Here is a 24,262-nt window from a genome sequence, read left to right as displayed (position 1 = left end):
TCAACTTTGGATTTTATTCTGAGGAAGGCTTTTGCACAGAAGTGACATGTTACAACTCAAGTTTAGTGAACTCACTGGCTATTATTATGAACACATAAGGAAAGAAGCTGGTAGTTGAGCTTGTAGGCTGTAAATAGTTGATGCTTAGAGGGTAGCTGGAGAAGGTAGTGAGAAGAGAGGGCAGTTTCTAAATCTGAGCTGAAGGCAGAGTCAACAAATTTTGTTATTGGATTGGATGTGAAATGGGAGAAAAGAGAAGAGTCAAGGATGACAAAGTTTCCAAAACTGGAACAACTAAGAAGACGACTCCATTTACTGAGGTTGGGAATGTCAGTAGAAGCAGGTTTAAGGAGGTGAAACAAAGATTCAGTTTTTATGTTAAGTTCCTTATGGTTGTTTGCTTCTCGGTGGTGAAGTTAGGTACAGGTATCCAGTTGGATAAGCCAATTTGGGGACTCTTAGGAGAGCAGAATGGAAGTACAAATGAGAGTGATTAACATAATAGGTGGTACGTAAAGTCATGGTTGGATGAACTTATAAAGGTAGTGGATGTAGGCCAAAATGACAGTGAAGAGAAGAGGTTCACAGACTGAGCCCCAGATGGATTCGCCAACATTTAGAGTATGACAAGAAAGGGGGAAATCAGCAAAGATTGAAAAAGGAAGAATACCAGTGAAGTGAGTATTTTGAAGACGAGAAAAAAGTTTTAATAAGATGGAGGAAATAATCAGCGAATTGAAATGCTGCTCTTAGATCCAGTATAATGAGGGCTGAGAATCCATTCATTAGATTTGATTTGGTAACAGTAGAACGTTGTGGAATGAAGATTTGTTTGCACCACAAATGTTGGTGATAATATTTTGCATAGAGAGTTTTGGGGCTCAGTTTCACAACCCTGAGATCACAACCTGAGCTGAAATCAAGAGTTGGATGCTTATCCGACTGAGCCACCCAGGCGTCCCTTAAAATTCCCAAGTCTTAAGTTGCCAGAGAAGTGAATATGCTGCAGTTGGTTAACTCTCTGCTGCAGTATACTTGAAAAGTTGAGTTTTGATGGAGAGTATCTTCACTCTGTGACTCCCTTTTACCATAGTCCAATTTTAGTTAATTTTGGCAATAATCACATGTATTTTAGGCTCATTACACTTTGGAGGAATAAAAGTCTTATGTCAGTGTGTGAAACAGTGCTTCCCAATAGTTTTTTGTCTTACTCTGTTTTTTAATGTCCTGGTCTGTCCTGGACCTACCAGTCTCTTGTCCATATAAATGCCATGAGCATTTGTAATATTCTGCAGTGTATTTAATATTCTCCCCCCCCCCCCAACAGAGATCACAAGTAGGCAGAGAGAGAAGGAAGCAGGCTCCCTGCCAAGGAGAGAGCCCGATTTGGGGCTCGATCCCAGGACCCTGGGATCATGACCTGAGCCGAAGGCAGAGGCTTTAACCCTCTGAGCCACCCAGGGGCCCCGTATTTAATATTCTTGTTAGAACCACTTGGTAATTCTATTTTTTTGTTCTCTCTTTTCCTTTTTATATCCGTAATCTACCTGTATTATTCCTCTATCCTCCAGATTGTTTGTATCAAATTCTTTAATGAAAGAAACTCTTCTACCTAATACTCAAGGACACTTAACAGTTTTTTCTTGTTACCTTTCAACTCCTTCCTGCCATAAAGTTCACATTTCCTACTATAGACGTTGATAAAACCTAATTGGAAAACATTGGATTGTTTGTTTTATTATGCAGCTTGATCACTTACAAGACAACAGTTCTTCTGTGGAGGATGAGGAGGATACATCTGGAAGTTACAAAGATGCCTTTTAGATTGGGGCCCAATGAACTAGAAGGATATGTATTCATACTTAGTTGTAATGGGATATTGGTTAGGAGGTGGCTAATAGGGTGGGGTGTAGGTAGTAATTCTTATCTGTTTAGAAGTTGAATAAGTAGTATAATGAACCAGTTAGGCAATGTTTTAGAAAAGATAGGTCATTGTTAAATATTATTTTCCATGCCTGTTCCCTTTTCTAGACTTTACGGTCTCTTCCTTTATGAGAGATGTGATTCCCTTTGGTATAGATGGATGGAAAGAGCATGAGTAATGATTCTGGTTCAGTCACTTTCATAGTAGTATTAACATGTATAACTTGCCATAGGTGTTTCAACCTAAGCAGTACCCCATTTCCCAGTGAGATGATTCAGTGAAACTTTGGGTATTGACTTAATCATAATCATATTGTTTATAAAATTTTTAATAACAGCAGTGAAACAGTCAAAGTTCTGTTTGGAAAATTTATCTTACGGGTTTTATATAAACATGTGAATCTTTAAATTTAGAAATAATGGCCTTTTCCATTGTTATTTCCAGAAATAATTACTTCATCATCATTTGAAACACTTTTGAGGGGCACCTGGGTGGCTCAGTTGGTTAAGTGTCTGCTCAGATCATGATCTCAGGGTCCTGGGATCAATCCCCAAGGCCGGCTCCCTGCTCACTGGGATAATAAATAATAAGAACTTTAAAAGAAAGAACCACTTCTAAAGAACTCAGAAGTACAGTATTTAGCCTTGCTTCTATCTTAACGTTTCGGAATCGGCTTTTGATATGTTTTCTGAAAATTTTATCCCAAGTCACAATACGTACTCACTTAATAGTAGGAAAGTTTGGTTTTTCAGTTGCTCTGTAGTTGCTCATGATGATTATAACATAAACACATGTATTTCTATTTAAAGTGATTTTTATAATTACACTTAACACTTGCAATTGAAAGCATGCCCCCGGAGCATTACTGAATTATTGTAAAGGTTTTCTGCCTCCTTATAAAATACATTCAATCAAATGACCTCTGTAAGTATCCAAACTGCCATTGATTGAGATTGTTTCAGGCTCCTGTCTCTTCCCTAATTTCTATTACCCAAAAGTAAAATGAGTGTCTTTTAATAGAAGAAACTTGGTTAGTATTTACATTCAAGATAAATTTTTTTTTTGGAGATAATTTTGCTGAAAAGTCTTTGCCTCATCCCAGCAAAATCATACTGTTAGCCAACTTGACTTCTAAGGTATTCCCTTTCTAAACATAATCTGTGCACTCATTCCTATGTAATCTATATCTTGCTCTATTGTAAGTGCTTTCAGATGACCAGTTCTGATCCTCAGTTTTGTAGGTTCAAAAATTTAACAATTTCAGTAGGCCCCCAGTTGCAGAATGGCATTTTGTTTATTTTTTTTTAATATTTTATTTATTTAACAGAGAGAGATCACAAGTATGCGGAGAGGCAGGCAGAGAGAGAGAGAGAGAGAGAGAGAGAGGAGGAAGCAGGTTCCCCAACGAGCAGAGAGCCGGATGTGGAGCCCAATGCGGGGCTCGATCCCAGGACCCTGAGATCACGACCTGAGCTGAAGGCAGAGGCTCAGCTCACTGAGCCACCCAGGTGCCCCGCATTTTGTTTATTTAAAATTCTGTAGGTATCTTACCATGGTCATTATATTTACACCTGCCATTGGACATATACCACCCTCCTAATACCAAGACCCACTTGCTATTGCTAATCAAGGAGCTGAGAATCAAGAGAATGAATTAGTCTTTTTTTTTTTTTTAATAAGATTTTATTTATTTATTTGACAGAGAGAGACACAGCAAGAGAGGCAATACAAGAAGGGGTAGTGGGAGAAGCAGGCTCCCCCTGAGCAGGGAGCCTATGCGGGGCTCGATCCCAGGACCCTGGAACCATGACCTGAACCGAAGGCAGATGCTTTATGACTGAACCATCCAGGTGCCCTTGAGAATGAGTTAGTCTTGAGGGGATATTTCTTAGATACCTGATGAAATAGACCTGCCCCACAAACAAGTATCATCAGTGTCTGTCCCTCAGGGTTGGGCTGGATAAACACCGCCAAATTCTTCACCTTGGGACATCTTTTCCATTATAGATGGAACCCTATAGATACAACCCTTTAGATACAACCCTTTTGGTTGTAACATCCTTTTTTTTTCCCTACAAGATTTCAAGTTTTCTTAGGGTTTTTTTTTGTTTTTGTTTTTATTAGCATATAATGTATTATTTATATTTTTTAAGTTTTAATCACACCCTCGTCATTCCTAGTTTTGTACTGCCTTTCCAGATTTCTTGATTGGTTTTCAGGTGTTTCTGAAACTCTTCAGTCACACGTTCATCTTTTTTTTTTTTTTTAATATTTCTATATTTCTATATTTGTCAGAGAGAGAGTGTAGCAGGCAGAGGCAGAAGCAGGCTTCCCACTGAGCAAGGAGCCCCAGGCAAGAGACCCCGGGATCATGACCTAAGCTGAAGGCAGATGCTTAACCAACTGAGCCACCCAGGCATTCCACACACATTCATGTTCTAGACTAGTTGCTCCCAGTAACTAATTTCTTTCCATTATCTCTGTGAACATTCTGTGACTGCTTACTCTGTGGAGGCACTAGGCAGTACCAGTGGTTTGGGCACAGGTCTTTATTAAGTTTTCATTTTTAGCATTTCATTCTTAGAGGTAACCTGCATTTTACAGAGAACTTCACTGTTCCTCCTACCCTCGTGTGCACTGGCTGCGTCCTGCTCATCTTTCAGTCTTTGCTAATCTCTGCAGCAGCATTTTGCTTGCTTATCTCCACAGCACTCTGCTCTGCCAGTCATCACACCCCACCCTCCCAAAGCTGCTTCTAGATTTTATGCTACTTGAAGGTAGAGTTCTAACTTTCCTCTTTGCATCCCCAGCACTTAACATAGAGCCTGGCACGTAGCATGTCTTCAGATGCTAGGGATGCCTTTCCAGTATGTGACATCCCACTGTCATATGTCCATAATATGTTGAACTGATTGAATTCAGAGGGACCCCTACTTCCCTGCACACATTAAAGTTATAAATTTTTCTGTGTATGTACTTTTTTGCCATTCTCACATAGGAGACTAGGATACAGTCAGATACGAACAACAAGATTTAGGACATTACAAAGTTATTGCCCACTTTAAAGCTTCTAGGACCTTATTTTGAATATTGTCTTTGCTGTTTCTCCCCACTGCCCCCATTCTTCGGTCACTTTTCAGCCTTTATTGTCCTTATTTCTGTTTACTAATTTAAAATACGATAATGTTTTTTCAGGGGTGGGAGAGTTTAGAACTTGTTAACCTAAAATTGCTTTGTCTTTTTTTTAGCCACATACATTTAGTTGCAAAATCTTACTCATCTTTTTCTGAAATCCTCTCCTGTCACCTCCTGTACATCTTTCTAGTGTTGGCCCCATCCTTCTTCCCTGGACTAGATCAGTAAGCTTTTCACCCACTAATCTCTCTTACTAATAAACCACATCTAGATAACCTTCCAAGTTTGATCCCCACACTCCATCCCCCGACAAAAGCATTCCCTGTTCTTTAATGGCTCCCCTAAAATAACTCTGAACTAATCCAGTAGTGATCTTCTAATGACAGAGAATGAGGACTGTTTAATTTCACGGACATAGAGCTATAGTCGTAAGTTACTCCAAGCATAAATTCTCCAATGAAGTCCCATCTTAAATTCATGCAAATGTTTATGTTAAAAATATCTTCTCAATAACAAGTAAAACAATGAAAACAAATAAAGAAATAAGAGTAAAACTGACTTTCTAGAAGCTGTGCCATTTAAAAACTGATAGTTTTCTCTATTCTGGCCACGTGCTGTGGAGCCTCAGGAACACACATACCCTAGTTGGAAAGCCTTGTTCTAAGTGATGAAGTCTAGACTACTTGACCTGATATCTTAGGTTGTCTGTGAACCTCCTTTTCCAGATTTCTTGTCTGCGTGGCTATGCTTGTCCAGTATTCCAGCCTCATAGACCGTACCGAGAAGCTTTCCAACTTTTTCAGTGCTCAGGAATTGTTTATATAGTAATGGGCGTTTTGTTGGGGGAGAATATCTGTGAAACTTCTGAGCCTTTTCTTTTTCTTTTTTTTTTTTTTTAAACATTTTATTTATTTATTTGAGAGAAGAGAGAGAGCATGAGCGAGGAGAAGGTCAGAGGGAGAAGCAGACTCCCCGTGGAGCTGGGAGCCCGATGCGGGACTCGATCCCGGGACTCCAGGATCATGACCTGAGCTGAAGGCAGTCGCTTAACCAACTGAGCCACTCAGGCACCCTTCTGAGCCTTTTCTTTAAGCTGCTGGAGCCAGTTTTGATAATTTACGTGTTTGCAGAAAATCATGTTCTCCTAGAGGTACACATTTATTGGTATAATTAGTTATTTTCTAGTTAGCCTAATATTTTAAGTAGCAGTCATTTGAGGGGAGAAGCTGTTTTGATTTCCTTTCTCTTGCCCAGCGGCATCGCCAGTGACACAGCTGTTTCTCGGATGGTTGTGAGGAATGGTGTGGTTGCAGCAAAGCAGCAATACAGACCCGCTGGCCTTTGGGGACTCCTGGGATAAATCGCTTGGCCAACTGAAAGTGTTATAATAGCCAGTTTCAGGTCCCTTACCATTATACCCACTCGAGCTGATTTATACTTTACCGTCTAAATTGGCATGGGGGCAGGCCTTTGGGATTAAATTAATTGATACCAAGTTAGAAAGCATCAGCTGCCAAAGTCAGAGGTGCCTTCTGGAGGCTGGTGTGCTTATTTCTTCATGTATTCTAAGCTCACACTCCAGGCGTTTTCTCTTGGAAAGCAGCTGGGGTAGTCCTTCAGGAAGGCCTGCTTTGTATCTCTTTTGTGCTAGCGAGGTTCTGGGTCCTATACAGAAGCCCCGATCTTTTACTGAGTCACTACATTGCAGTTAGTCCTTGTGCAAATCAGGAAGATTTGTAACCTTCCAAAATTAAATACAGCATATATGATTCTTTTATCTTGAGGCCTTTTTCCCCTCCTTAACATAAACTCAAAGGAATTATTATGCCTGAATGGCAGTAGTACAAATTTGTGATCTTGATCCTTACTTGGAAGTTGAAGAAAAGAAGGTTTGTCTCTCTATACCACCTTCTTTAGCAAAAGATTAAAGAAAATTTCTGGAGATTAGAAGCATGTCAAACAATAAAAAGCTACCGCCAGTGTTATTTAAGAAAAGGTGTTGTTACACAACAAAGGAATTAGTAATATTCTTTCTGTGTCATTTGACTGTCTCCAGTCTGGAAATTATCTTTGTTTACTAGGCAGGTGGGACTTTGTAAAGTAAAGAATTGTAAATAAATGTTTTCCGATGACATATGCTAAAGGCCCCATGTCTCCCTCATTGCCAGTCAAAGTTTGGAACTGTTCCCCTTGCTAGGTCCTGAGTTCTTTTCCGAACAGCCACTGCCTGTTGTTGAGAGTGGAGGAGGTGGAAAGATATTAAACAGACTTGTCCCTAATGAGCTGTGACGCCAGCTGCAAAGAGGACAAATCCTGTTACTCCCTCCAGCTACTCTCTGAAGCTACAGAGGAGCAGTAGGACTGGGTCTCCCTTCTCTATGCTGATTTGCCGAGTTTTCTCCTCCCCCACCCCACCCACCCCTTCCTCTTCTGTCCCAGAGCATCTTGGCAAAGTTCAGATTTCTATGCTCACAGCTCAGTGCCCACAATGAAAAGGAAATACAAAAGGGGAGGAGAGAAAGTGCAGGGGTGGGGTGGGGAGGGGGATTTTAGAAGGGTATTCCTTATTGCCTTACTTCTAAGACTTACTCTAAGCTCTGGGTTTGAAGGCCTAAGTAGTAAAGCTTTGAATAACCTGGGTTTCCAAATAGTTCCTTGGAGAACTATTAGCTTTTATTGGCTTATGAATATGGTAGGCCATGTATTAAAAGGATTTTAATTTCTATTGTTCAGAAACCTCTGAATTTTGAAAATTTTCTATCTCTTCAGTCTTTGCTTTTTTCCACATATTTTCCACATACTTTCATTGTAAGGAAGATGAAACAATTGTAATTAGAATGTTGTAGAATATTGACCGTGCACCAGGCTCCACTGGCTTTTATAAGTATTGCCTCATGTAATCATTAAAAAATCCTTGGTGGTAGATACTTTTCATGGGACAATTTTTTCCTAAACTGTGGTAAGAAACATAAAATTCATCATCTTAACCATTTTTAAGGGCACAGTTCAGTAGTGTTAAGTATGTTCACATTGTTGTGAAACAGAGCTCCAGAACTTTTTCTTCCTGCAAATGTGAAACTATACCCATTAAAGTGAAAATTTTTTTAACTGATAAGCCAGTTCTTCTCTTCAGCAGAAGAGAAGCAGAAAACTGCGTTCCTGTTACCTTTCCTCTTTGCTATCTTTCCACAACATTCTTAATCTTTATTTCACCATGGGGTGAAAACTGAGGGCTGTATTCTTGTGCCTTGGTTTGTAGCTGGTACCCACTGCTGGGATCAGCAGTAACTAAAGGGATGGGGGCTGGAGAGCTTTGCTCTCCAGGGGGCTTATCACCTATTCTTCATCCTAATCTTTACTGATTCTGAATTTTTAAGTTCTGCTGAGCTAGAGGGGAAAAGTTAACTGATAATTTTGTCAATTTACAAGTTACCATGGCCCTACCTATTTTTTGGTGGGTTATCTAGATAGCCCCTGATTTATGAAGCATAATGTCATAGAAATACATTTGAAAAGCAGTTTTATATTTTGAGGCCCATTTTCTTACTGATGTACAAATTTACTATATGCCAGGGGTACAATGGTAGGCAAGCATAAGGTGTTGAATTTTATTTGGAAATAATAGAGTTCCTTTCAATACTTGTGTCATTTGAGGAGCAATTCAAGCCTGCTCAGTTCTCTTTGAAAGAGCTGATCCAATATCCCTGATATTGTACCTTTCTGTGTAACCACTTCCCCAGTTGCTAACTCATTAGATTGTGGTTGTGCGAGGAAAAGCAACTTAGGTTCACTGGGGAGAAGTTTTTTTTACCAGTTCTCTTTAGCCTGTCCATCACAGTTGAGTATTGAACAAGAGCATTTAATATTTTTTTTTTCAAATTAAGATAATTCCCTAGTTTCTGCTGATAATGGTAAGAAAACTATGGTTGAATCACCAATGAAGCCTGGTTATTGAGGCAGGCAGAAAATACAGTGAAACAGTTTTGTCTTTTCTTCTTTTTCTTTTTTAAATTTCAGAGTCACAGATTTTATTAATAATTGTTTTTGGTTCATGACACATTCTTATCATTGGTCTCTGAATGTTTCACTTTATTCATTTAAAAGTGATACCACCTCTGAAAATAGCATCCGTTAGAATTAGAACATCATTATTGATATCGCTCTCCCATCCAGTCTTCTGCCTCCCAACACCTATGGGAAATTTTAAAATGCAGTTAGGGAATAAAAACTTACCTTAGACTTACTGAAGAAAATATATATTTGTTATACAAGTTAATAATTCAACTTTTGGGCATGTATTTTAAGGTAAACAGTTCTTAAACTTACTAGTTGTAGGTTGACTTCCGAATTTGGATTTCTGCTAACTGCCAACTGGTTAGCAAGATGTTAGTAACTTCAAACTTGAAAACTCATAATCTAATGTAAGTAGAATGTGGGTTGAAGGACATCTTATCTTTTGGCCACATCAGTCTTAACTTTTGTAGGTCTGTTTTTATTTGGTCCTTGAACATCTTGCTTTACTCTAATTTATAATTCTATTTCATGACTCTCGGGGAGCAGTAATAAAAGGATGTCGGCAGTTGATATTGTTTGGAGAACACTTTAACTAGAAATTTCATGTTATGTCCTCACATTCTAAATAGATTTATTGCCAGAAATGACATTTTTCTCTAAGGACAAAATAACCCACTCTTCCCACCAGTGAAGACTAATCCTGTATTTAGGGTAGTTTGTTTAGTGGTTTACCTGGATATCTGAACTACATTTAATTCTTCAGAGTTTTGGGTTTCAGAGCTTGAGGAAGGAACTCTAAATTCCATAGATACTGATAACCACACTTTATCTGCATGATTTGATTATGATGATTCATTAATGCTAGGGTGTTTAGGTAAACAAGGGGCTTTACCTGTTCTTGAGATAAATCATCTGAGTGTGTTTATGGTTATAGTATAAGGATTTAATTCCATCCTTATGTCAGAAATTCGTTTTTGATGTTTCTTTTATGTTTTAGAGCATTTTAGGTATATGGCTTTATTTCATTTGGTAGTTACATTTCTGTCTTTCATTCATTAAACCAGCATTTATTCATCTTCCACATGTTCACAAATCCCCCCTTTCTCTATTCCCACAGCTGCTGTTTTATTTACCTCAGACTCTGACCTTTTAACTTCCAGAGCACCTCCCGGACTGTATAAGCATATGAATCATGGGGCTCTTGTTAAAATGCAGATTCTGGTGTCTGTAAATCTGTCATGGTTCCTGAGGTGCAAGCTTCCAGGTGATGCTGACACTGCCTCCCTGGTCCTCACCTCTGCTACCCCTCCCGGTTGTTCTGCATTCCGCTCTCAGAACTGTTTTTCTGAGATGGAGATCTGATCATTCCACTCTCCTTCTCCAGACTTGATTGCATATGGAAGTAAAATCCATGGTCTTTCGTGTGAAGATCCTTAAGAAACAGGCCCGTCCAGTCTTCGATTCTCTAACCACCCTCTCCGTTTTGGGGAGAGGCCTTTGTACTCTACACATGCCATGAACTTCCACATGCTGTGCCTGCCTGTGCATCTGCCAGCTAAATATTGCTATATTTTATTGTTGCCTCTTCAGAAGATAAGATCATAGGTTTAAACTGGACAACTAGAACCTTACTGTAATGAAAGTTACCCTGATAGAAAGGGAGACATTCGTTTCAAGCATTTCCACCTAAGCCACAAGGGAATGTCTGTGGGTGGGAATCAGGAGATGCAAAAGAAAGGGTATTCATAGTAGAGCTTTAACTGTTCCTGTGTGAGTGACATTTTTTTTCTTTTACTTTTCTTTTTTTTGGCGGGGCGGGAGGAGTCTCAGCATAAAAATAATGCAGATTTTACACTTTGCTCTGTAATATGACTGTTTTATAAAATTAATGTTTTAAATTAATTACTACGGAATAAAAGTGGTCCACATGTATCGTGGGGCTTCTAGGAATCCTGGCATACCTCCACAGAGATATGTGGTGAACTTCTCTTTGTCCTTGGTAAAGCCTTCCCAGTTCTTATCTCTTCACTTGTGGCCTTTGTGTAGTTTAATTTGGCACTTCTGTCCTTTAAAAACACTAGGAAGCATCTGGCTCTAGTACCTTTAATCAAGAGTCACATGGTGCTCTTTAATTTACACTTATGAGGAGGACGGAACCCCAGCAGGAGTGTGTAACAGAATGTGGACATACACAGTGTTGAAGGAGTTGCTGGAGGAACGAGCAAAATAGAAGTCAGGAAGATTTTATTTTATTTTTTGAAGATTTTATTATTTATTTGTCAGAGAGAGAGCAGAAGCAGGCTCCCTGCTGAGCAGGGAACCCAATGTGAGACTCCATCCCAGAACCCTGGGATCATGACCTGAGCCAAAGGCAGATGTTTAACCTGGCTAAGCCACCCAGGGCGGGGGCAGGGGGGGCATCAGCTTCCTAGCCATTGGCTAGGAAGATGTTATAGATGAAAGTTTTTCATGTAAAGGACCTACAATATGGCTTGGCAGAAGGGAGGAGGGAAGGAATTTCTTTATGTTTAGGAAGAATGGTACATTGGAGGGCTTGGTTGGGAGTGATGGAGGTGGGTTTTTATAGCTGTTAAAGCCAGCACTCTTTCTAGCCTAGAACACATGGGCCAGTAAGAAGCAGCTTACTCTGTGGGAAGGGCCGTGGACGGGGTGGTCTGAGTTTCACTTGGTCCTGGCATTATTTGGCTGAGTACAACAAAAGTCAGTTAACCTTCCTGGGCGTAGTTTATTTATCCTTAAATTGAGAACGCTGAAATACTGCGATCTGTAATATACCTTCCAGTTCCACCATTCAGTAAGTGTGGCTCCTCTATCAAACAAGATGGTCTGGGACTTTGTGCTAAGGGTTCACCTTCTGTTATAATTGGAGTTTGCTTTGGAGTCTTGCCACTGACCAAGCTTAAAATATGAACCATTCAAATCTTCCCTTACTTTGCATCACATTTACTTCTGTCCCATCTGGAATTCATGTTTCCCCATTGCTACTATTTCTCTCCTCTGGTGAGTCCTTCAGAATCCTCCCCAGCTCTTGTGTTTAACCCCACCTCACACCCTCTACCACCAGAATTCCTCTTATATACACAGCAGCTAGGTTGGTACCACTGTGCCTCTCCTCAGTAAAAATAATTATAGTGAATCTCCATTGTCTTCCAGAGACAAACTCATTAGGTCAGTATTCATATCAGCTATTGATCTTAGCTCACATTACTCCCCTCATAGTATCCACAGAAGAGTTAAACTGAAGCTCTTATCCTCTCCATGCACTTGCTCCCATTGTTCCTGCACCTTGTTATGCCCTGGTTCTCCCCCCATTGCCACAATTTTCCTATCTCGGATGCCACCATCTTCACGCAGTCTCTTAGGCTTTCCACAGCCAGGAGGAGTCCTTTTCTTCTCAATCCCCGTTGCCCCCGTAGCACCTTTTCTGTACCTAACAGTGCTAATTAGTTGGTTTGGCTATCTTTTTTTGTACTCTTATCTCTCCAAACTAAACTAAGCTCCTCAGCCTTTAGGAACTACTATATTATCTTAGGTAGGGTGGGTACCCAGTAAATATTGGTTGAATGAATGAATTCTGGCTAATTATAGTTCAGGTCCTTGTTATCTCTGGTTGGTAGAGTTTCTTGTTTTTCTGGATAATCACTAACTAAAATTTAGAAAAGAAGTCTGCCAAAAGGAATTAATAAACTAATAGAAGAATAAGAACTATTGCTAAGATGCGTTCTAATTCCCAAGTTTGTAGTTAAGGTAGGCAGAATGTTTGCAAGCCTCAGCCTACCCTTTGGATTTTGAGCTTCATTCACCTGGGCGTTTAAGGCAGTATGAACCTTTTCAGGTGAACTGCCTGAGGGTAATTTATATTTTGCTCATTTGTGTCAGTTAGTATGCTTAGCAGTATTTTGTCCTATGAAGGTTTTATTGTTATTCTTTTAAGATTGATTGATTTTAAGATTTCATTTATTTATTTGACAGAGACACAGTGAGAGAGGGAACACAAGCAAGGGGGAGTGGGAGAGGGAGAAGCAGGCTTCCTCCTGAGTAGAGAGCCCAGTGCAGGGCTCTCAGCCAAAGGCAACACGCTTAACGACTGAGCCACCCAGGCACCCCTAAGATTTATTTATTTTAGAGAGAGAGTGTGCAAGGTTGGGCGGGCAGGGGGTGGGGAGCGGACAGAGGAAGAGAAATACAAGCAGACTGCCTGCTGAGCACAGAGCCCACTGCCACACTGCCATCTCACGACCTTGAGATCCCTATCGGAGTCCAAACCAAGAGTCTGACACCTCACCTATCACACTGCCAAGGCGCCTCTATTTTTGAACAGGTTTTAGAGTGAGTGCTTACCAACTCTGGAGTTTTAAAAAATAAAATAACAAATGGAACCATTAAAATAACTTACAGGGGCACCTGGGTGGCTCAGTGGGTTAAAGCCTCTGCCTTCGGCTCAGGTTATGGTCCCGGGGTCCTGGGATCAAGCCCCGCATCAGGCTCTCTGTTCAGCAGGGAGCCTACTTCCTCCTCTCTCTCTCTCTCTGCCTGCCTCTCTGCTACTTGTGATCTCTCTCTGTCAAATAAATAAAATCTTTAAAATAAAATAACTTACAAAATTATTTTACAGAATTAGTTTTTTACTATCACTAGAAAAACTTTAATATTTTTATAATAGCAGCAGGCTCCTATGTTAAGGATGCACTGCTGTGTCATTGGTGTTTAGGTCAGAAATTGTTTCTTATGCACACCTCATGCTTTTAGAACCATTAATACGAGCTTTCAAAGTTTGGTTTTTCTGTGTTTATAGATCAAGTTATGAACCACTCAAACAATAAGCAGAGCAGACCCTTGGAAAATGGCTTACATGCAGAAGATAGCATCCTGGTTGAAACAGTGTGGGCAGACTTTATATCTCAAGAGTTGATGACTTGGAAAAGATTCCATCATCTTAGAAAATACTGGTTTAGAATGGGAGATTGAAAAAAGAAATAGGATCTCCTAAAATTTCCCACTGTCACTTTTTGTCCCAGTAGCTCCTTCTCAACTTGGCTTTTTTCAGAATACTGTGCTAAATATGAGCTAAATCTTTGGCATTGTCTGCTTGAATCCCAAGGAAAACAAATACATCTCACCTAGGATTAAACCATTAACATAGACATTACCTCACTTCTCTCTGGATGATGTAAGATTAATCTCAGTTCTAGCAATCTCCTATCATTAGTCACTTAGGTGTAGCATCCTCAAAATAAGAATTGCTAGCTATATTGCTCACTACCAGTGCTTTTTTCAATAGAGTGGTTCTTTAAAGCAGTTGCGGGTGGTTTACCTATTAAAACTGTAGAGGAATGAAGAATACTTTCTAATCAATCATGTTATTTGCTACTTTATTCTCTTGCCATTAAAGTAGAAGGCATTATAACATATTTATATAAGTTAAGCTCTTTGATAATTATGTAGCTAGCAGTGACATAAAAAGAGATATATGTGTGTTTCTTCTGGTGTGCAGAAAAATAGAATAGAGCAGTGGGGAAAACAAAAGTTTTTCTTAGAAAAACAAGAAATTGAACCGGTTGCTCTTCTAGCAGTAACTGGGATTAGAAAGGCAGAGTTTATCCATTGCAAGCAGTTTGGCTACACTGATGTTGATGGTGTGGGTGATAGGAAGCTGGGAAAGGTGGATTTTAAGAAATCTGTGTTTGATCTCAGTCTCTCTCTCCTCTTCCTGCTCTGTAGGAGTTAGAAGCAGCTCTTCACAGAGATGATGTAGAGTTTATCAGTGACCTGATCGCCTGCCTGCTTCAGGGCTGCTATCAACGAAGGGATATCACGTGAGTAATCCTGATTTTACTACGCATTTCATGTAGAAAGAACTAATTAACCAGGTGCACTGAGTTTTCCTGTCTCCTGTAACAAACCATCACTGATCATTTGCCAGTGGTATTTACATATGGATTCCCCAGCTCTGTGTTTGGCTTATTCTGGAGTTCAGTTTTAATTTTATTATAATCCCTGAGTTTATTTCACTCTGACAAATCTATATCCCTTACTCCTGGAGCCGCCAGTTAACATAATCAAGTGTAGAATTTCTTCTCAGTATATACCTTTCTTGCTGATTTTTACAGAAATTACAGCCTCTTGCAGTATTGGTAAAATGTTGCCTAACAAATCATAGCTAGATTTTGCAGCATTTCTACCACTTGAGTATCTTCTATTGTTCACATAACCAGTAGCATAATTTTTAATATGCAGCTTCTAGGCTCACTCACACCACAACTGCCAAGTAAACAGCTCTCTGGTACATTCAACATGTATAGACGTTTGGAGCACAATTTTATCTGTGTAGACAAATAAAGGATCTTCCTGATAGGGCCTCATTCCTTGTTTTGACCCTAACTTGATAATACATTTTCTTTGCTACTACATTTCTACGCAGGGCGGAACTATATAGAGCCAGCTCTTAAAAAGCTGAGATAAATGGTTTTCCAGTTTTCAGCCCTCCAGTGCCGGGCAGGGCAGGGGTTTGGGGTGTGAAGGTTTGTATTTTTCATACAGTTAAATATGCTATCCCAAATACTTCTGCTCTTAGTATCTCTTAGGGCTGGGAAGCTAGGCCCAATAGTAATGTGCAATAAACTTGCTGTTAGAAGATGAGTAAGAGATTAATGAGACACCATTTTCTTCGGGGTAGAAGTTTAAATCGCTTAGGGGAGAGGTATTGTTCCTGGACTCACTGTGTTAATATAATGACTTTTTGTACGAGAATACCCAGATAGTTATGCTAGACAAAGAATAGACAAAGGTGGAAAATCCATCTATTGTTTTACTGCTTGAGCATGATAATTAAGTTCTTCCATTCTTTGACTGGGATATGGTTTTTAAGCACAGTTGTAGTCACACTGTGATACAAACTTACATTTTCATATCTTGCATTATTTTTCTTAAACCATCTTTCCTTTAAACGTAATTGTCAAAGAATCCAATTTGGTAGCTGGACATTTGGTCTAGCTTTTAACTGTTGTAAACAGGCTATAATGCATTGCCTTAGACATAAAGATTTGTACACCTAGTGAATAATCTCCTTAGTTTAAATTTCTGGAATGGTGATCACTTAGAAGAAATGTCCATTTAAGATTTTTTAAATAAATTTGCCAGGCTGCCCACCACAGAGGTTGCTTCATTTGGGCCCTGAGTCTTCACAGCATGAGGGTATCTGCCTGAACTTCCATCTGGACCTTGCCCACTCTTTGCTGGGTAGCAGGTACTGGTGGAACAGTCAGACACTCTCTCGACCTTCATGGCATTTACAGGTACTAGGTGGGGGTGAGGAAGGCCCACTTTGGAATTACGTATCTTATCACTTTAATATGATACTACTTACCACTTACTGTGATAAGTGTTCTAAAGTAAAAATAGAGTGTCAACAGAGCATATAACCTTAGATGAGAAAATGTGAACTGAGCATTCGTATTTGGGCTTCCTTGGGCCAGTGCTTATATTTTATAAAGCACAATAAATAAGCGAATGAATGAATGAATAAGGGAAACCACCAAAGACTTCCAGGTATAAGGAGTGATAACCTTAGAGCTGAGCCTAGAGATTATAGAGTAGAAGGTCCCATGTTGTTCAGAAACATGATCTGTCTGAGTGGCACAGTCTTGGTCCCTGAAGGTTAGATTTTGATTTGTTGCCAACAACTAAAATGAGATTTCACACTTCATATCCCAATTTATAGCTTTTAGAAAATATCCACTGGTGTGCTACTACCCACGAAGACAACCATCAGCTAGAGAGCATGTAGGGTCTGGTCTCCCTCAGTACTTAGCATTCCTGATTACTCTCCCTTACAGAGACTGATTGTCACTCATCATCGGTCATGTTCACATAGCCTACCTTACCTGTCTTTTTTTTTTTTTTTTTTTTTTTTTAAACCTGTCTCCGGCACACATTTCAGTTCAAGGAATTCAGTAAACACAATAGGACTTGGGAGCCTAATAAGGTTTGTAGGCTGAGGTAAGAATTGGGGGGTATCAACATAAAAGCCAGGAGAGGAGGGGAGTCCTCAGATTGTGTATTTAAGTAAGCATCCTGGGCAAGAGGGAAAGTAGGAAGACAAACTAGGGGCTAATAAATTAATCAGGGGAGAAAGGAGAGGTATAGACAGTGAAGGACTGTTATGATGGTGCAAGTAACGGGACATGGTGTCTCTAATCTTGACCAGTCTGAAGGTATAAAGTTGTTTTAACTTGCAATTTCATTGATTGTTGATATTTCAATATCTTAGGTTTATTGGGCACATTGGTAATCTTTATGTATGTGACCTTCTTGTTAATATACGTGGGTCATTTTACTAGTATGTTGAAGATCAAGGAAAAGAAATGTCCATTTAAAATTTGTAAGGCTTGGGCGCCTGGGTGGCTCAGTGGGTTAAGCCGCTGCCTTTGGCTCGGGTCGTAATCTCGGGGTCCTGGGCTTGAGTCCCGCATCGGGCTCTCTGCTCCGCAGGGAGCCTGCTTCTCTCTCTCTCTCTCTCTCTCTCTCTCTCTCTCTCTCTCTGCCTGCCCCTCTGTCTACTTGTGATCTCTCTCTGTCAAATCAATAAATAAAATCTTTAAAAAAAATAAAAAAATAAAATTTGTAAGGCTTAACCCACTGAGCCACCCAGGCGCTGCCTTCGGCTCAGGTCATGATCTCAGGGTCCTGGGATCGAGTCCCTCATTGGGCTCTCTGCTCAGCAGGGAGCCTGCTTCCTTCTCTCTCTCTCTCTCTCTGCCTGCCTCTCTGTCTACTTGTGATCTCTCTCTGTCAAATACATAAATAAAATCTTTAAAAAAAAAAAAATTTGTAAGGCCGACTTCCTCCAGTTTCTTCTCTTTCACTCTTGCACAAGAGTGCTCCTTTACCTTTGTCAGCCCTGAACATTGCTCATAACTTGCCAGCCCCTGGGTGTTGGTAGGATAAAACAGTTTCCTGTCTCTTGTGGATCTACAGTCTTCAGTGTGTGACAGTGGAGATAGAGGGGACAGTCTGTGGTCGAAGATTTAAATAGCTAAAGTTGTATCATTTATGGAATAAATCTTCCCATTCCTGTTGGCATGTGATACATCTTTTTGCTCTTTTTTTACTTATGCTGGAAACTACTTGGTTCGGATTGTACCTGTCAGTCTCTTTTGGCTCTGATACCACACTATGTCTCCCTAATACATTCATTAGCTTTGTGACACTGTGCCTGAGGTTTTTCATCTATAAAATATGTTTATTGTTAGTATCTCTACTTGTTGGATTATCATAAGGTTGAAGTAACATTGTGTACACAAAACAGTAGGGATATTGTCTGGAACACAACCACTAATAATATTTGAGTGATTATTCCTTTATACTGTATTTGAAGGTTTTAAGGATAGTCCTGTTCATTAATCCTTCTATTTAAAATTTGTCTTAATCTTCCTTCCTCATTCTTCCAGAAAATAATTATGTTACCGCATCACATGGATAAGATATTCCCTTATTTTGATTAGAGTCAAATGAACCTATGGATAAATTTAGGCAGAGTTGACCTCTTCGCAATATTGAGATTGTTTTTTTATTCAAGCTCTTTTTATTACTCAATAAAAATGTATAGTTTGATTCATTTAGGTCGGATACATTCTTGGCTATTTTAATTTTTGTCACTATTAGGAGTTGAATCCCACTCATAAGTACTTTGGAAATATATTCTTCTGTATAGATTGTATAGATCTTGAGTCTACACAGTTTATTGATCTTGATTATTTTTTAATTTGATATTCTTCTCATTTTCTAGGATTATCATCCCTCTTTCCTTTTGGTATTTGTATTATTGTCTGTTTCATGCTGTACTAGTTATCCACGGCTATGTAACAATACTCTAAAACTTAACAACTTAAAACAACAAAAAATTATTATAATTTCTGTTAAGAATCTGGCTTCAGGGGGCACCTGGGTGGCTCGGTGGGTTGAGCCGCTGCCTTCAGCTCAGGTCATGATCTCAGAGTCCTGGGATCGAGCCCCGCATCGGGCTCTCTGCTCAGCAGGGAGCCTGCTTCCTCCTCTCTCTCACTGCCTGCCTCTCTGCCTACTTGTGATCTCTGTAAATTAAAAAAAAAATTTTATTTTTATTTTTATTTTATTTTATTTTTTTAAAGAATCTGGCTTCAGCGTGGTGCCTGGGTGGCTCAGTTGGTTAAGTGTGGGCCTTCAGCTCAGGTCATGATCCTGGGGTCCTGGGATCAAGTTCTACATCAGACTCCCTGCCCAGCGGAAAGCCTGCTTCTCCCTCTGCCTGCTGCTGCCCTCTGCTTGTGCACTACCCCCGCCCCCCCCCCCCGACAAAAAAAAAATAAAAACTTTTAAAAAAAAAAAAAAAAAAAAAAAGAATCTGGCTGCAGCTTAGCTGGGTGCATCTAACAGTTTTACTTAGAGACTACAATCAGGGTACCCAGGACCTTGACTAAGGACTACAGTCCTCTCAAGGCTTGAATGGGGCAAGTATCCATTCATTTGTTTTCTGTTGATGCATAACAAATTTCTCCAAACTTAGTAGCTTAAAAAATCCATTTATTATCTCACAGTTTTATAGGTCAGGAGTGTACATGTGGCTCATCTGGATCCTCTGCTCAGTTTCTTGCAGGTATGTAATCAGGCTGTCATCCAGGCTGTGTTCTAATCTGGAGGCTTAACTGGGGTGCAGCCCAAATTCATTCAGGTTGATGGCAGAGTCATCTCTGTGTGGTTGTAGGACTGAGGTCCTGATTTTCTTTCTGGCTGTTGACTGGGAGCTGCTATCTGCTCCCCCAGGTCACCCACAGTTCCTTTGCCAGCCACATGGCCTCTTATTGCTTAGCTTGTTTGTGTCTTCAGGGCCGGCAGGAAAATAGCTCTTGTCTGCCAGGAGAGGATCTTATATGATATAATCATGGGAATGAGATCCTTTGCCATATTCTTTTGATTAAAAGCAAGGTATAGACCATCTGTCATACTTTTTTTTTTTTTTTAAAGATTTTATTTATTTATTTGACAGAGAGAGATCACAAGTAGACGGAGAGGCAGGCACAGAGAGAGAGAGAGAGAGAGAAAGAGAGAGAGGGAGGGAAGCAGGCTCCCTGCTGAGCAGAGAGCCCGATGCGGGACTCGATCCCAGGACCCTGAGATCATGACCCGAGCCGAAGGCAGCGGCTTAACCCACTGAGCCACCCAGGCGCCCCGACCATCTGTCATACTTAAAGGAGGGGATTGTACAAGGGTATGAATACCAGGAGGCAGAAATCATGTTGGGCTTCTTAAAGACTGCCAGCTATACATGCTTTTATTGTATTGACTGTGTCTCCCAGAACAGAACTAAATAATAATGGTAAGATTTATGTTTGCATTTATTAACATTTACTTAATTATTAATATTTCATAAATTGTATGGGTATTTTTTATAGATTTTTTCTTGTGGACCAGAACAATTAATTCATTTTTGGATAATCATAATTTGGTTTTAATGGATCCTATAAGTATATGTGTGTATTTGAATGATATATATATGAATTATATAAAAATATAAGAGTCATATATTATCAATGAGAGGTTTTGATTTTCCCCATTGTAAATGGGGGTAAATGGCTGTAACCAACTTGTTCCTCATTTAATTTTACTCCTCTCATATTTACCATTCGTTTCAACCATAAATTACAGAAAAAGTATGTACTTTGATAACGTTTCCTATAGAAGTAATTAGTATGAAAATAATGCATATTCTGCAGAATATTTTTAAAATAGATGCCAACTTTTCACATCATTCATTATTTCACTTGTGTTCATTTCTTTTTTTTTTTTCATTGTGAGGCAAAGAAGAGATGGTATGAGGTCATCTCTTAGATTAATAAGGTGCCATTTTATAGAGAAGGAAACATACCAATTTACTTACCAGGTCATGTAGCTAGTTAGAAGGTGAAAAATTCCCACATGAGCAAGATTAAGTACAAAGAATCGAAGGAACAGGAGATTGAGTATTAGAATCTGAATTTTAGGCCTGTAACCCAGACCCTTTTGTGTTTTTTCTTCTTAATATAAAATTATGGAATTTTTACAGTATAAAAAGGATTTTTTCAATAATCAAGTGTTAGGATGTAGGGAAAAAGGAACCTTCATGCACTGTTGGTGGGAATGAGGACTGATGCAGCCACTCTGGAAAACAGTATGGAGGTTCCTCAAAAAATTAGATTAGAACTATCCTATGATGTAATAATCACACTAGTGGGTATTTACCCAAAGAATACAAAAATACTATTGGGAAAGGATATAAACACTACAATAGCTAAATGTCAGAAGCAGCCCAGGTGTTCATCAATCGGTGAATGGATAAAGGAGATGTGTATATACCTACAGTGGAATATTACTCAGCCATAAAAAAGGAATGAAACCCCTCTTTCTGCCATCTTCCTATGCCACCATAATGGTGCACATGAATGTCCTGGCAGATGCTCTCAAGAGCCTTAACAATGCTGAAACGAGTCCATGCTCCAAAGTCATCATCCAGTTTCTCACGATGATGATGAAGCATGTTATGTTGGTGAATTTGAAATCATTGATGATCACGGAGCTGGGGAAATTATTGTGAACTTCACAGGCAGGTTAAACATGTGTGGAGTGATCAGCCCCAGATTTGATGTACAACTGCAAGCCCTAGAAAAACAGCAGAATAACCTACTCCCACCCTCCCCCACCCCTCCACCCCAGTTTGGTTTCACTGTACTGACAACCTCAGCTGCCATCATGGACCATGCAGAAGCAAGATGAAAACACACAAGAGGGAAAATCCTGGTGTTCTTTTTCTAGGGATGTAATAACAAACGTGCAAGTAAAATGCCTCAGTGGGGGGAGAAAAGAATGAAGTCTTGCCATTTGCAATGACATGGATGAATCCAGAGTATAATGTTAAGTAAGTCCGTCAGAGAAGGACAGATACCATTTGATCTCACTTATCTGTGGAATTTAAGCAACAAAATAAACAGAAAATTTAGAAACAAACCAAGAAGCACACTGAACTATAGAGAACAAACTGATGGTTTCTAGAGCCGGGAGGTAGGTTAGGAGTGGGTGAAATAGATAGTTTAAAGGGTGTTGGGAGTACATTTATATTGATGAGTCCTCCGTCATGTATAGAATTGTTGAATCTCTATATTTTACACCTGAAACTATTATACTATATGTTAACTATACTGGAATTAAAATTAAAAACTTAATAAAGTTTCAAAAATACAGGTTTGTTTTTTTTTTAATGATAAAATACAGTATAGATTGGCCATCCCCACCCCCTTCTGAGAGATGGCATACAGGCTGAGCTGTACTGACTAGGTCTTGTTTTCCACTTAAGTATACCTAGAGGTAAAAATAGCATTTATGTATTTCCGAAGTATTTTTCTCTTCAAAGTTGTGTTGGCTCAGCAGTCACATGCAAATGTCCAGTTTCCTTCTGTCATCTATTCCTTCTGTGTCCTGTCCACAATTTCGACCTTTGTAGACTGCACAGAGGCCAGTATTTGGGACAAGTGCGAACATTGCATGCTTCCCTTCCACAGTGCTGAATTATAGCAGCTTTTATAAATACATTTCCTCCTTATCACAACATTGTGTCAGTTACTCCTAACTGATTTATTTTGAAGTGAGGGATTAATTTCTTTAAAAAAAAAAAAAATAGACCTCTTTGAATATCATAAAATTTCAAATACTTGTTGTAATGAGCAAGAAAGCAGTTTTTCCCCTTCCCTATTGCCAGCAGCTACTTCTTTGACTTTTCTGCTATTGAAGGAAAATATGAAAAAGAGTCTCAGGTGGATAGAAGGAAGAAGAGCCCAGGGAGCTTACTGTTCTCACTTTGGTACAGGGTGTGGTAGTACAGGTCCTACCAGTAGTGATGAAGAGTTCTTCCTTAAAAAGCAGAACCTGCTATTGTGCACTGGGGCAACGAGGCAAGCAGTTTTCCAGCATTTTTCAAACCACATTCTGCTAAACTTACCTTAAGATGGTGGAGTATTGTGGAAAACATAATCAGTAATTTTTTGTTTGTTTTTAAAATACAGGTGAAATAAAAATATTTCTGGATGGCCAAATAAATTTGGGAACTGGCAGCCCTGAGATTCAGAATTAATTGTTCTGGAGTGTTGCTCTCACTTCAGCCTTTTAAAAACTTGTTATTATTGAGGTGTGTGGGTGGCTTAGTTGGGTGTCTGCCTTCTGCTCAGGACATGATCCCAGGGTGTGGAATGGAGCTCTGCATCAGGCTGTCTACTCAATGAGGAATCTGCCTCTTTCCCTCCCTCTGCTCTCCCACCTGTTCATGCTCTCTCTTTCTCTCTCTATCAAATAAATTAAAAATTTTAAGAAAGCTTGTTATTATTGGTATACAATAGACACACAGAAAATTTTATGTTCTCTAGTTACACAGTTCACTGAATAGTCCCCTTCTGAACATATCTGTATAATGAGCACCCAGACAAGAAAGACCACTATAATGGATTTTACTTTTTCCATTGAAAGGAATTGTCCAAGGTGGTAGTCATTTTGTCCCACAAGTGGTATCCACTTGGAGCTAAAGTGGATGCATGCTTTCTGAATCATCTCATCCTATAAAAAGAGAGAAATTTGGACCATTGAATGCTTGCCTTTTCTGGTTCTGAGATTTACCTATTGTAGAGAGCTAAGACAGTTATTTAATTTCTTTGTGTATAACTTGCCTCATCTCAGGATGATAAAAGTTCCCACTAAAGTTATCATGAAGAGTAAATGAAATAATCTATGAAGAATAGTCTGGAGTCACTAATACCAATTTATTATATCAGTGTATGTAAAAACATTCTTATAGTTTCTGAATATGCTGGGTGGAAGGTAGACTTTGATTCAAGCAGCTTTCCATCTCTTACCTACTTTGGTCTGCACATTTTGAAACTGGGGTCAGCAAACTTTTTTTTATAAAAGCATAGAGAATAAGTATTTTAGGCTTTGTGTAAATGATATGATCTGTTAGAACTACTCCATCATCTTAGTGCAAAAGCAATAAATACTTCGATAGCTGATCATGCCTGTGGATTATTTTTTTAGAACTTTATGTACATTGAAATTTGTATTTAATAACATTTTCACAAGTAATAAAATAGTGTTGTTTGGACTCCCCCCCCCCCC

The 24,262-nt window shown here is 39.4% G+C and overlaps 1 protein-coding gene and 1 pseudogene across 1 annotated transcript in view; both read left to right on the top strand.

The window, feature by feature from the left end:
• Positions 1–24,262, top strand: part of LOC111159751 (cat eye syndrome critical region protein 2) — a 176,323-nt gene that overhangs the window by 96,490 nt on the left and 55,571 nt on the right. The window contains exon 2 of the mRNA XM_022522335.1: positions 14,816–14,910. Within this exon, the coding sequence (XP_022378043.1) occupies positions 14,816–14,910 (95 nt within the window). The remainder of the gene's footprint in view (positions 1–14,815; positions 14,911–24,262) is intronic.
• Positions 21,537–21,919, top strand: LOC111159752 (annotated as a pseudogene).

Source organism: Enhydra lutris, unplaced genomic scaffold (assembly GCF_002288905.1).
Source record: "Enhydra lutris kenyoni isolate GAN:26980312 unplaced genomic scaffold, ASM228890v2 scaffoldscaffold69, whole genome shotgun sequence".
Taxonomy (NCBI): Eukaryota; Metazoa; Chordata; class Mammalia; order Carnivora; family Mustelidae; genus Enhydra; species Enhydra lutris.
This window is presented reverse-complemented; position numbering and strand designations above follow the sequence as displayed.